The following is a 14,824-nucleotide window of genomic DNA, read 5'->3' on the forward strand; positions in this document are numbered from 1 at the left end:
TCTGATGTACTTGGCGCCATAATAGCATGCGCCCCCTGAGCGGGAGGCGAAGGTACTGACACGTGAGGAGAGTTAGTCGGCATAACTTCCTCCTCGTCGTCTGGTGATAATTCTTTTATAGATAAAGACTGACGTTTATTATTTAAAGTGAAATCAATACATTTAGTACACATATTTCTATGGGGCTCCACACTGGCTTTCAAACATAATGAACAAGTAGATTCATCTATGTCAGACATGTTTAAACAGACTAGCAATAAGACTGGCAAGCTTGAAAAACCCTTCACAATAAGTTTACAAGCAATATAAAAAACGCTACTGCGCCTTTAAGAAACACAAAACCTGTCTCAAGTTGAAATAACAATGAACCAAAGCAGTTATACCAACCAAATTTTCACAGTAAATGTATTAAGTTAGCAGAGCATTGCACCCACTTGCAAATGGATGATTAACCCCTTAATACCCAAAACGGATAAACAATAGAGAAAAAACGTTTAAAACAGTCAAACACACTGTCACAGCTCTGCTGTGACTGATTACCTCCCTCAATATGACTTTTGAAGCCTTTTGAGCCCTCTAGAGAAGTCCTGGATCATGCAGGAAGAAGCAGGAAGTCTGAGTCTGAATTTGTAATACGCAAAAAAGCGCTAAAATAGGCCCCTCCCACTCATATTACAACAGTGGGAAGCCTCAGTTAACTGTTTCTATGCAGAAATTAAGCCAGCCATGTGGAAAAATTATGCCCCAATAAGTTTTATCACCAAATGTACGTTAAAAAACGATTAAACATGCCAGCAAAAAACACATTTTTTAAAGAGTATATATCTCTATTAATAAGCCTGATACCAGTCGCTTTCACTGCATTTAAGGCTTTACTTACATTACTTCGGTATCAGCAGCATTTTCTTAGTCAATTACATTCCTTAGAAAAATATTTTACTGCACATACCTTAGTTGCAGGAAAACCTGCACGCCATTCCCTTTCTGAAGTTACCTCACTCCTCAGAATGTGTGAGAACAGCAAGTGGATCTTAGTTACTTCTGCTAAGATCATAGAAAACGCAGGCAGATTCTTCTTCCAAATACTACCTGAGAAAAAACAGCACACTCCGGTGCCATTTAAAAATAACAAACTTTTGATTGAAGAAATAAACTAAGTATAAAACACCACAGTCCTCTCACGACCTCCATCTATGTTGAGGGTTGCAAGAGAATGACTGGATATGACATGTGAGGGGAGGAGCTATATAGCAGCTCTGCTGTGGGTGATCCTCTTGCAACTTCCTGTTGGGAAGGGAATATATCCCACAAGTAATGGATGATCCGTGGACTGGATACACTTAACAAGAGAAAATCTTTTTGCAGGAGGCCTTATCTTGAAGCCTATTCTGTACCCTTGTGAAACAATGTTCTGGATCCAAAGATTGTGAATCGAATTGATCCAAATTTCTTTGAAAAAACGTAATCTGCCCCCTACCAGCTGGGCTGGAATGAGGGCCGCACCTTCATGTGGACTTGGGAGCTGGCTTTGGCTTTCTAAAAGGCTTGGATTTATTCCAGACTGGAGATGGTTTCCAAACTGATACCGCTCCTGTAGGGGAAGGATCAGGCTTTTGTTCCTTATTGTGACGAAAGGAACGAAAACGATTAGCAGACCTAAATTTACCTTTAGATTTTTTATCCTGTGGTAAAAACGTTCCTTTCCCCTCAGTAACAGTTGCAATAATAGAATCCAGCTGTGAACCAAACAATTTATTACCCTGGAAAGAAAGGGAAAGCAAAGTTGACTTAGAAGACATATCAGCATTCCAAGTTTTAAGCCATAAAGCTCTTCTAGCTAAAATAGCTAAAGACATATACCTGACATCAACCCTAATGATATCAAAGATGGCATCACAAATAAAGTTATTAGCATGTTGAAGAAGATTAACAATACTATGAGTATTATGATCTGTTACTTGTTGTGCTAAAGCTTCCAACTAGAAAGTTGAGGCTGCAGCAACATCCGCCAAAGATATAGCAGGTCTAAGAAGATTACCTGAACATAAGTAAGCTTTTCTTAGAAAGGACTCCATTTTCCTATCTAAAGGATCCTTAAAGGAAGTACTATCTGCCGTAGGAATAGTAGTACGTTTAGCAAGAGTAGAGATAGCCCCATCAACCTTAGGGATTTTGTCACAAAACTCTAATCTGTCAGATGGCACAGGATATAATTGCTTAAACCGTTTAGAAGGAGTAAATGAATTACCCAAATTATTCCATTCCCTAGAAATTACTTCAGAAATAGCATCAGGGACGGGAAAAACCTCTGGCATAACTACAGGAGGTTTAAAAACCGTATTCAAACGTTTAGATTTAGTATCAAGAGGACCAGATTCCTCTATTTCTAATGCAATTAACACTTCTTTAAGCAAAGAATGAATAAATTCCATTTTAAATAAATATGAAGATTTATCAGTATCAACCTCTGAAACAGAATCCTCTGAACCAGAGGAATCATTATCAGAATCAGAATGATGATGTTCATTTAAAAATTCATCTGAAAAATGAGAAGTTTTAAAAGACCTTTTATGTTTACTAGAAGGAGGAATAACAGACATAGCCTTCTTAATAGATTTAGAAACAAAATCTCTTATGTTAACAGGAACACCCTGAATATTAGACGTTGATGGAACAGCAACAGGTAATGGAACATTACTAAAGGAAATATCTGCATTAACAAGTTTGTCATGACATTCATTACAAACAACAGCCAGAGGAACAGATACCACAAGTTTACAACAAATACACTTAACTTTGGTAGATCCAGCATCAGGCAGCAATTTTCCAGAAGTATCTTCTGATTCAGGGTCAATCTGAGACATCTTGCAATATGTAATAGAAAAAACAACATAAAAAGCAAAATTGATAAAATTCCTTAAAAGACAGTTTCAGGAATGGGAAAAAATGCCAATGAACAAGCTTCTAGCAACCAGAAGCAAATAAACAATTAGACTTAAATAATGTGGAGACAATAATGACGCCCATATTTTTTAGCGCCAAAAAAGACGCCCACATTATTTGGCGCCTAAATGCTTTAAGCGCCAAAAATGACGCCACATCCGGTAACGCCGACATTTTTGGCGAAAAAACGTCAAAAAAATGACGCAACTTCCGGCAACAAGTATGACGCCGGAAATGACAAAGAAAATGTTTGCGCCAAAAAAGTCCGCGCCAAGAATGACGCAATAAAATGAAGCATTTTCAGCCCCCGCGAGCCTAACAGCCCACAGGAGAAAGTCAAATTTTAAGGTAAGAAAAATTGATTATTCAAATGCATTATCCCAAATAATGAAACTGACTGTCTGAAATAAGGAATGTTGAACATCCTGAATCAAGGCAAATAAATGTTTAAACACATATATTTAGAACTTTATATAAAAGTGCCCAACCATAGCTTAGAGTGTCATAAAAATAAGACTTACTTACCCCAGGACACTCATATACATGTAGTAGAAATCCAAACCAGTACTGAAACGAGAATCAGTAGAGTTAATGGTATATATAAGAGTATATCGTCGATCTGAAAAGGGAGGTAAGAGATGAATCTCTACGACCGATAACAGAGAACCTATGAAATAGACCCAGTAGAAGGAGATCATTGAATTCAAATAGGCAGTACTATCTTCACATCCCTCTGACATTTACTGCACACTGAGAGGAAAACCAGGCTCCAGCCTGCTGCGAAGCGCATATCAACGAAGAATCTAGCACAAACTTACTTCACCACCTCCATGGGAGGCAAAGTTTGTAAAACTGATTTGTGGGTGTGGTGAGGGGTGTATTTATAGGCATTTGGGAAACTTTGCCCCTCCTGGTAGGAATGTATATCCCATACGTCACTAGCTCATGGACTCTTGCTAATTACATGAAAGAAACAAGGGAACCCATGGCAAGTCAGAGTGTCAGGACGAAATTGCTCTTCCTGACAAAAGCTGGTCCTCCACACCTATGATAGTTGACGAGGAACCAGCTATGCACTGAAGAAGAGGACCATAACCTCTCCGAAAAAAAACCTCTCTCGGCCAAGACCAAGCGACCTCTAGCAGTCCGCCTCAGAAGGATACGATTCAATGACGCAAAAAGGGCCTTGACCCAGTGGATCCCTGCGATAAGGTAACCACTATGGAGGCGAAGCCCCTAAATCGCAAAAACAAACTTGCGGACACAAACGGAGCAATCAGTATCACTGATGCCTGCTCCTATTATTTATAAAATTTATTTATTTATTTATAAAATATTTTACCAGGAAGGATACATTGAGATTTCTCTCGTTTTCAAGTATGTCCTGGGTCCACAAGACATTGCATTGATAACATAGGGTACAATAAAATACAAAAAACAATAATAATACACAATATATGAAAAAAAAAAAAATTAACATAGAACAGGTATTTAATCAACCATGACAGATGCATTCTGTTTTGAGATATGTAGAGAGGGATCTCTTAAAGGATATTAGGCTTGGGGAAGGTTTGAAAGTGTGCGGGAGGTTGTTCCATAATTGTGGTGCTCTGTAGGAAAAGGAGGATCGAGCTGCTTTCTTTTTGTATTGAGGCAAGCTAAATAATGTGCTGGTATTGGATCGGAGGTTATAGGAGGTGGGAATAGCCGGGGAGAGCATTCTGCTCAGGTAGGGTGGGAGCTTCCCAGAAATGCTCTTAAACACAAGGCAAGAAAGATGGAGGGAGCGTCTGGATTCCAGCAACAGCCAGTTTAGTTCTTTTAGCATGTCACAATGGTGGGTCCTGTAGTTACATTGTAGCACAAAGCGGCAGAACGAGTTATATAACGTATTTAGTTTATTAAGGTGAGTTTGCGGTGCAGGTGCATATACTACGTCCCCGTAATCCATGATAGGCATCAGCATTTGCTGTACAATCTTTTCCTTTACTGTAGGGCTGAGGCAAGATTTGTTTCTGTACAGGGCACCTACGCATACGCTTCTTCCTCCACTTGGCTCTCATCTTGAGAAGAAAGGCCTTCCTAAGATGGCACCAGTGACAAGCATTGAGCCATCTGATAAAACAGATTCAAACCAGCACCATGCCAATGTCTCGGTCTCTGCTGAGATGAAACCTGTCAAAGGAAAGAAATCCGAGAAATGTCCCAGTACAAAAAACATCACCCTACCCCACAGAGCCAGCGACGGCCTGAAGGGGGACTGAAGGGCACAACCCGATAAAGTAAACTCTAACTTCACAAGATCTAAAGGAATTTTCCTGTCTGTAAAGACCAATTTAGCATCCAAGGATCCACCCTGGCGCCTTCACCCAAGAACTCTGGTCTAGATCCATCTCTGAGGATCCAAGAAGACAGCTGAAAATCCCTAAAAGTCTTCTAACAGACGATGGTAAGAAAACCACAATCGCCAAGACCAGGGAGCTATGGATAAATCTGGAATCAGGATACTCCCAAATAAACCCCAGATCCCAAAAAACCTATGATCAGAAACGAGGTTTACTGAAAGAGACGGTTCATAAGAACCGGATCTTACCTAAAGGAATGAAAAGGAAAGATATCCTTCTCGACAGTGATCCTGCAGAGATCATGAATAAAAGGTAGAGAGAACCTTATATTCTCCCTCAAAAAAAGGACACATAATAAGCTCTGCTTAAGTACCATAGAACCCAAAGAGGACGGGAGACCCCTCCCCTTATTGGACCATGAAACAACTGTTGTATGAAATTAGTCCCACACTGCGATAGGTACAGGGACAATAAACTCCAAAAGTCACCTGAAAAGCTTCCCTCTCTCTGCCGAAAGACAAAATCAAGAGAAGGGAAACTGCCTGGAAAGGCAGGATGTGAAGCCTAGCTCTGGCCTCTAGGATCCCTGGATCCGATAAGACCCAGAATCAAGCGCCCATCCAAGATAGTACCTAAAACAGGTCCTGCCTGTCGTCAAGGATAGATGGACCTGCTCTGGACTGGAATAGCTAGAAATAACTCCTTATCTCGAGCAGAAGGAAAGAGTAGACTTAACCGACATATCTGCCTGAGCAACTCAAGCACTAAACAGAAAATTCTGAAGTTCCAGCTTATGCTAGAAAACTGAGAATAATCCAAATAAAGAAGTATAAGCTCCATGGCTTAAATTTGTCTCGAAAATATCGAGGGAACCATCACCTCCAACTGAGACCTAGATGCTTCCACAGGAAGCCCTCAGTATCTTATATCCTATATGACGAAACGTCTTCCAAAAAAAGAGTTTCTACAACAACTAAAAACTATCCAAAACGGAATAGAAAAAGAAAATAGGCAATCGCACAAAAGTGATAGCCAAGAAGGAGTGTGCAAAAAACAGGTCCTGCCTGTCATATGACACAAACCCCCTATAGAGCTTGAAACTGGCATTCTAAAATATAAATAAATATATAGATGAGAAAGAATAGGACCTCCACCCCTCTCCACTCGTCTTGTCAAGATCTCTATCTGATTTAGAGGACTGATATTCGGCTGACGGATCAATACTAGGAATCTCTAACATCGCCAAAACTTCTCTCAGAAGTAAAAGAAGGCGTGCCATTCTAAATATAAATGCTAAATCGTCTTTAGTCTGAGGAATCAAGTCAGCAGACCCTGAACCTCTTAAGTCTCAGAGGGAACTGCATCCCCAGATGAGTGCATGTATTAACCCTTCGCTTGCACGTAACAGGAAGAAGCAAAATCGCTAAGGCCGTAGAGATGGCCATGCGGAACTGCGCATTAAGCTCTGGTGGAAAAAGGTCCCCTTCAGGCAAAGGAGTAGCAGTACGCAGGGAAACTGATTGTGTAGGAACAGAATATTCTGGGGAACACACCTCATGGGACGAGGAATCCTCAGGCAGACGGCTCAGTGGTCTCTAACATCTCAACATTGGATGATGAGAACACCCTGTTTCGGCATACGGAACATAATTGAGAGGGCTGGACTACCCGGGCCTCCTCACAATATATGTAGGTATCAAATTCTGCATCAGAGGGATCCCCCTCTAAAATATCAGAATCCTCCATAACTCGTCTAATTTAAATTATAGAAAAAACAACTGGCACCTTTACCTCCAATGGCTGGGGCACTCACCATGTCCTATGACCCAGACAGATAGAGAAATTGGCTCCTCTCCGCAGACACTCAGTCAGGAATAGGAAATGGGAAAAAAACGTGACCACTCCCGGTCACACGAAGTGTCATGCAGGACTGCCCTTGCTAAGGAAAAGCACACCAGCTTAATAAAACTGTGCAGCTCTCAAAAAGAAAAATAACCTGTACGTCATATATCAGCCTATGAGCCCAACGTCTCCACACATAAAGCAGCCGAATCACATAACAAATATGAAAAAAAAAAAAAAAACACTGTTCAATAATCCCCCTCAGGAGATATTAACCCTTGATTCCATAAAGATAAAGGAGTCCCACTGTGACCCTGTCTTCTATCGTTAACATATGTATAAAAAAATGAAACAATCTTACCGGAATCTATGCCATGGAACAGAAACATGGTCCTTCAAATTTGGCAGATTGTAGCAACGCTTCTGACATGGACTTGAGTGAAGAAAAGCAGGCAGCGAAACTTGTCAATGCTAATTGTTTAGGAGCTGTTAATATGAGTCTGGATGGTTTCGCAGAAAGACTCTCCCTGCATCTCCAGACTTTCATCAATGCTCTCACTGAGAGGCTGACAAGACTACTTAAAACGCCAGTCCCATCTCGAAGGGCAGATACCCTTCCAAAGAAACTACTCAGAAATCATCTGACACTTCTCTGCCAAACTCCTGTGACGAAAGGCAAAGAATGACTGGGGGATGAGGGAAGTGGGGAAGGTATTTAAGCTTTTGGCTGGGGTGTTTTTGCCTCCTCCTGGTGGCCAAGTTAAGTATTTCCCACAAGTAATGAATGCAGCTGTGGACTCTCCCTGTATTAAGAAGAAAATAGAAGCAGACGTCTTGTAATAAAGAAAGTTATGTCACTACATATAGGAAAAGTAAAGAATAATGATTTTTGCTCCGTACCGACTTTGTAATGCACACATCCTTCTAATTCTCCGACAGTGATCCAGCCTTGTTTTTTCTCCACCTCTGGGTCGTTGTGCAGTATTCGGTTCCTTAACCAGGAAAGGTAATACACTCTTAGCTTGTTCTTTTTGCCTAAGGATACAGCAAACCAGAAACATTTTAAGAAACTAAAAATAATTTTCAATATCAACATAATTTATTTGTAAATCACCATCATATTCTGCAGTGCTGAGTATAATTATGATTGGTATACACAACACCGCACTAATGAAGAGTAAGAATCCAGATATTGGAGATAAAAAAAAACAAACAAAAAAACAAATAAACAAAAAACAAACAGGTAAGAGGGGCCAGGCCCTGAAGGTAAAAGAGCATGGTTTATAGGGACATTCTCATGAATACATGACATGATCTAAATTGTTAGAGCATGTGATTTTTGCATTGGTGACCCTAGATAACAATGTTAACTCTTGTAAAGTGCCAGTTGTAACCACAAGCATTACAGCTCCAAAACAGGAAACTATTGGTGATTGGTGGCTATGTGGATCTGCCCCTCCCAACTGGCTCACCAGCCATTTTCTGCTTGGGGAGCACAAAGATTAAAGCTCCCAAACAGAAATCTGTTTGTGATCGGTGGTCATGTGGAACTTCTGCTCCTGACTGGCTTTCCAGTCATGTTCTGCTTAAGAGTCTCGTTGCACTACTGAGCAGGACTTTACCTATGTTTTTAACTTATTTGGAGGGGTAACATACATGGGCCTAGTTTCCATTGCTGTGTAAACTAGAAGGAGCAAGTATGTCTAATAAAGTCTATATGTAGATGTTTTATGTTACCACCAGCTTATTCTGCATCAGAATATTTCTTAAAAACATGTAAACCTTTTCTCTTGCAAAAATTTTTTTTTACAAGCTGTTTATTTAGTTTTTTTTGAGGCTAACATGAAGTGCAACTGGACCCTAAGGTCTGTCTGCTCACTGGTTGATAAAGAGATCTCACATTTCTTTATTGGTGGACAATGATACACCTCACAAACATATAAACAAAAATGTTTTTTTTTCTCAATACAGGAACATCTGGGGGGATTTTACGAAAAACTAAAGATATTTTAATACATTTCAAAATCTAATGATTTTATGTTCCATTACAGACAAACCAGCTCACAATAGCATGATAGAAGCACATGACTGATTGCTTAACAGTGGCTTCCCAATGCTATCTCTACAAGATAACTTTTGATGAGTTTTAAGGAATTTACTTATTGCATAAAGTACATTATTTATTATCGGTTATTTGTAGAGCGCCAACAGATTCCGCAGCGCTATAAACAAAGGCAGAACACAACAAAACAATTATAGGGTTCAAACGGGTAGAGGGCCCTGCTAAGAGTCGCACTGTTGTAGTCAGATTTTAAGAAGGTGAGCTACAAACAGCTGGACTCTTAGGTATACATGCTAAGGGGTTTCAAGGGATAGCAATGGAGGATAGGGAACGGTATAAAGAAAGGTTAGTGTAGGTTGTTTTCATCCTTGAACAGTAGAGTCTTTAGGGATCGGTTGAAGCTTTCAAAACTAGGGGAAGAGTCTTGTTGAGCGAGGCAGAGAGTTCCACAAGATGGGAGCCAGTCTGGAGAAGTCCTGTAAACGGGAGTGTGAGGAGGTAACGAGAGAGGAGGAGAGTAGGAGGTCATGAGAAGAGCGAAGGGGACGGGAGGGAGAGCATTTGGAGACAAGGTCTGAGGTATAGGGGGGGGAGCAGTGCAGTTGAGGGCTTTGTATGTCAGAGTGAGAATTTTGTGTTTAATCCTAGAGGCAAGAGGACGCCAGTGAAGGGATTGGCAGAGAGGTGCAGCAGATGAAGAGAGATGTGTAAGGAAGATGAGCCTGGCAGAGGCATTCATTATGGATTGTAAAGAAACTAGGCGGCAGCTAGGGAGACCAGAGAGGACAGAGTTGAAGTAATCAAGGCGGGAACGGATGAGAGAGTCGATTAAAATCTTAGTTGTGTCTTGTGTCAGGAAATGTCTAATTTTAGAGATGTTTTTAAGGTGGAAGAGGCAGGCTTTAGCCAAGGACGGAATGTGAGGAGTGAAAGAAATATCTGAGTCAAATGTGACCCCGAGACATCGGGCATGAGGGGTAGGGGTAATGATAGAGTTGTCGACAGTTATAGAGAGATTGGGGGGTGGAGATTTTGGAAGAAGGGGGGAAAATAAGGAGCTCAGTTTTGGAGAGATTTAGCTTGAGGTAGTGAGAGGACATCCAGTAAGAGATGTGAGAAAGACAGTTAGTGACACGGGTTAGCAAGGAAGGAGATATGTCTGGTGCAGAGAAGAAGATTTGGGTGTCATCGGCATACAAATGATATTGGAAACAGTGAGAAGAGAAGGGGACCGATGACAGAGCATTGCGGTACCCCGGCAGAAAGTGGTGACGGGGCACAGGAGGCCCCAGAGAAGGCTACACTAAAGGTACGGTTTGACAGGTAGTAGGAGAACCACGAGAGGGCTGTGTCACAGATGCCGATGGATTGGAGGGTTTGGAGCAAAAGAGGGTGGTCAACAGTATCAAACACTGCAGACAGATCAAGGAGGATAAGCAAAGAGAGGTGGCCTTTTGATTTTGCTGTAAGTAGGTTGTTGGTAACCTTAAAGATTGCTGTCTCTGTGGAGTGATGGGGACGAAATCCAGATTGCAGTGGGTCAAGGAGGGAGTTTAATGTAAGGAAATGGGGTAGGTGTGCATATACTAGTTTTTCGAGAAGCTTTGAGGCAAGAGGATGGAGGGAAATAGGGCGGTAGTTGGATGGGGAGGTAGGATCAAGGGAAGGTTGTTTTGAGGATAGGTGTGACCAGTGCATGTTTCAGAGATGAGGGAAATATACCGGTGCTGAGGGAGAGGTTGAAAATGTGTGTAAGTTTAGGGGTAAGGGTAGAAGATAGGGAGGGGAGTAGCTGTGAGGGGATAGGGTCAAGGGGACAGGTAGTGAGGTGAGAGCGCAGTATAAGTGCCGAAACTTCTTCCTCAGTAACAGGGGAGAAAGAGCTAAGTTTATGGCTATGTGGGTTGTGGTTGATTGCGAGCGTTTGAGCGGGTGAGAGAATGGAATTATGTTGAGAGCTGATTTAATTTCTGATGGAGTTGATTTTGTTATTGAAGTGGCTGGCAAAGTCTTGAGCTGACAGAGAAGTTGTATTAGGAGGTGGGGGTGGGCAGAGAAGAGTATTGAAAGTGGAGAACAGACGTTTTGGGTTTGAAGAAAGATTAGAGATAAGAGTAGAGAAGTAATGTTGCTTATAAAGACTAAGGGCAGAATAGTAGGAGTTCAAGATGAATTTGTAACGAAGAAAATCAGCTGAACTCCGAGATTTTCTCGGAACAACACTGAAATACTTTGTACAACTTTTATTTTGGTAAAATAATTCCTACCTGAAATGGTTACAAGAACATTCAGTCCCTCTAGAACATCCATCTGCTGAAATCTCCTCCTGTTGATAAGATTGTAGACCTTTCCTTGTCCACTTCGATCCAACAACATTAGTCCATTCTCTGTGCCCACTAGTAAGTTTACACCTGTATAAGGACATTTTAAGCATTCATCAAAATAAAAACCCATACAAATTCCAGCACAAATTAGCAATCATAGTTCATACTTGGTGGTAGATTTATCAAATGAATCTTCGAGGTTATATTGCAGCATCCGCTGCTTGATAAATCTACCGAATGGTGTTGAAATTATGTTAAGAATAGCACATTGTAAGTGTAAAAATATCTGTAAAACTATATATATATATATATATATATATATATATATATATATATATATATATATATATATATATATATATATATATATATATATATATACACACACATACATACATGCACTTATCATGCACTCACTCCCTCGGCCGTAGCTTATCCAGTGCCTGGGTGACTCCTTAAATCACATGTACAAAGTATTCCAAGAAAGGGCACTCACAGGGCTTGACAGTAGAAAAAACTATCTTTATTTCAAACAATTCATCATAGTGTGTCAATCAACATTTTGGCTATGCAACTAGCCTTTTTCAAGACAATCTAAAAACATGATATATATATGTACATATATTAATATAGCGTTAAATTTAAACACGATAAGACATACCTGTATCCGTTATAACAACAACTCTGCATTTTTCAGCTTCTATGTTTAAGCTGGTGTCAGAATAGCATGAATTTGGGTACGACCCACAACTATGACATGCATAATGTCTTGGCCCAATCATAGAGTAGCGGGTCAGTTTAAAAAGGGCTTGGTTTGCAACACGTGTATACACAGTCACAGAATGGCGCTGAAAAACACAGAGTTGTTGTTATAATGGATACAGGTACAGTGGGGCAAAAAAGTATTTAGTCAGCCACCAATTGTGCAAGTTCTCCCACTTAAGAAGATGAGAGAGGCCTGTAATTTTCATCATAGGTATACCTCAACTATGAGAGACAAAATGTGGAAACAAATCCAGACAATCACATTGTCTGATTGGGAAAGAATGTATTTGCATATTATGGTGGAAAATAAGTATTTGGTCACCTACAAACAAGCAAGATTTCTGGCTCTCACAGACCTGTATCTTCTTCTTTATGAGGCTTCTCTGTCCGCCACTCATTACCTGTATTAATGGCACCTTTTTGAACTTGTTATCAGTATAAAAGACACCTGTCCACAACCTCAGTCACACTCCAAACTCCACTATGGTGAAGATCAAAGAGCTGTCGAAGGACACCAGAAACAAAATTGTAGACCTGCACCAGGCTGAGAAGACTGAATCTGCAATAGGCAAGCAGCTTGGTGTGAAGAAATCAACTGTCGGAGCAATAATTAGAAAATGGAAGACATACAAGACCACTGATAATCTCCCTCGATCTGGGGCTCCACGCAAGATCTCACCCAGTGGGGTCAAAATGATCACATGAACGGTGAGTAAACATCCCAGAACCACACGGGGGACCTAGTGAATGACCTGCAGAGAGCTGGGACCAACGTAACAAAGGCTACCATCAGTAACACACTATGCCACCAGGGACTCAGATCCTGCAGTGTCAGACGTGTCCCCCTGCTTAAGCCAGTACATGTCCGGGCCTGTCTGAAGTATACTAGAGAGCATTTGGATGATCCAGAAGCGGAATTGGAGAATGTCATATGGTCAGATGAAACCAAAGTAGAACTGTTTGGTAGAAACACAACTCGTCGTGTTTGGAGGAGAGAGAATGCTGAGTTGCAACCAAAGAACACCATACCTACTTTGAAGCATGGGGGTGGCAACATCATGATTGGGGCTGTTTCTCTGCAAAGGGAACAGGACGACTGATCCGTGTACATGAAAGAATGAATGGGGCCATGTATTGTGAGATTTTGAGTGCAAACCTCCTTCCATCAGCAAGGGCATTGAAGATGAAACGTGGCTGAGTCTTTCAGCATGACAATGATCCCAAACACACCGCCCGGGCAACGAAGGAGTGGCTTCGTAAGAAGCATTTCTAGGTCCTGGAGTGGCCTAGCCAGTCTCCAGATCTAAACCCCATAGAAAACCTTTGGAGGGAGTTGAAAGTCTGTGTTGCCCAGCAACAGCCCCAAAACATCACTGCTCTAGAGGAGATCTGCATGCAGGAATGGGCCAACATACCAGCAACAGTGTGTGACAATCTTGTGAAGACTTACAGAAAACGTTTGACCTCTGTCATTGCCAACAAAGGATATATAACAAAGTATTGAGATGAACTTTTGATATTGGCCAAATACTTATTTTCCACCAGAATTTGAAAATAAATTCTTTCCAAATCAGACAATGTGATTGTCTGGATTTGTTTCCACATTTTGTCTCTCATACTTGAGGTATACCTATGATGAAAATTACAGGCCTCTCTCATCTTCTTAAGTGGGAGAACTTGCACAATTGGTGGCTGACTAAATACTTTTTTGCCCCACTGTATGTCTATCATGTTTCTTCTGTTTGTATTAGTATATGCGGTTTAAATTTAATGCTATTGGGAGAGTGTACTTTAAATCATAATGATCTAGTTTGTAACGCCACAACATTTCTGTCAGGGTGCCAGGAATCAGACTGAGACGAGAAGTGCAAAAATAATCACACCTTTATTAATAGCAAAAAATAATAAAACGTCCACAAGTCAAATAACAAGCCAGGAATCAAAACCAGAGCTGGTAGTCAGACGAGCCGAGTCAGGAGCCAAAGCGAGTAGTCAGCTGGAATCAGGAACAAGGAGAAAAGCAGAGTCAGGAACAAGCCAGGGATCAGGAACCAGGAGGGACGTCAGACAGCCAGGTAATACACAGGAGCTCACACAAACAGGTCTGAGACAACGCAAGGGCAAAGCATACTGAACAGAGGACCTTTAAATAATAAGTGATGAAATCACAATTCTGAGACTGCATTCTGTCTCACACGGATGATGTACACCAGTCTGGCCATAAAAGGAAGTGCAGGAAATGAGCAGCATCACACAGTATGCACCAGATTCAGAAAGAGAGGTGAGTAAAATGGCTGCCACCAGCACATGGCAAACAAAACAGGGAAAAAACCCTGACAGTACCCTCCCCTCAACGACCCCTCCCCCACGGGAGGACAAAAGGCTTATTGGGGAAACGTACATGGAAAGCACGGAGGAGGGCGGGAGCATGAACATCAGAGGAGGGAACCCATGAACGCTCCTCTGGGCCGTAGCTCCTCCAGTGAACCAAATACTGTACGCGGCCCCTGGACATACGAGAGTCAATAATGCTGCTGACATGA

The 14,824-nt window shown here is 41.3% G+C and overlaps 1 protein-coding gene across 1 annotated transcript in view; it reads right to left on the reverse strand.

The window, feature by feature from the left end:
- TNIK (TRAF2 and NCK interacting kinase) overlaps nt 1-14,824 on the reverse strand; it is a 949,249-nt gene that overhangs the window by 62,665 nt on the left and 871,760 nt on the right. Inside the window, 2 exon segments of the mRNA XM_053710136.1 lie at nt 8,031-8,165; nt 11,460-11,603. Of these exon segments, the coding sequence (XP_053566111.1) occupies nt 8,031-8,165; nt 11,460-11,603 (279 nt within the window).

Source organism: Bombina bombina, chromosome 4, assembly GCF_027579735.1.
Source record: "Bombina bombina isolate aBomBom1 chromosome 4, aBomBom1.pri, whole genome shotgun sequence".
Lineage (NCBI taxonomy): Eukaryota > Metazoa > Chordata > Amphibia > Anura > Bombinatoridae > Bombina > Bombina bombina.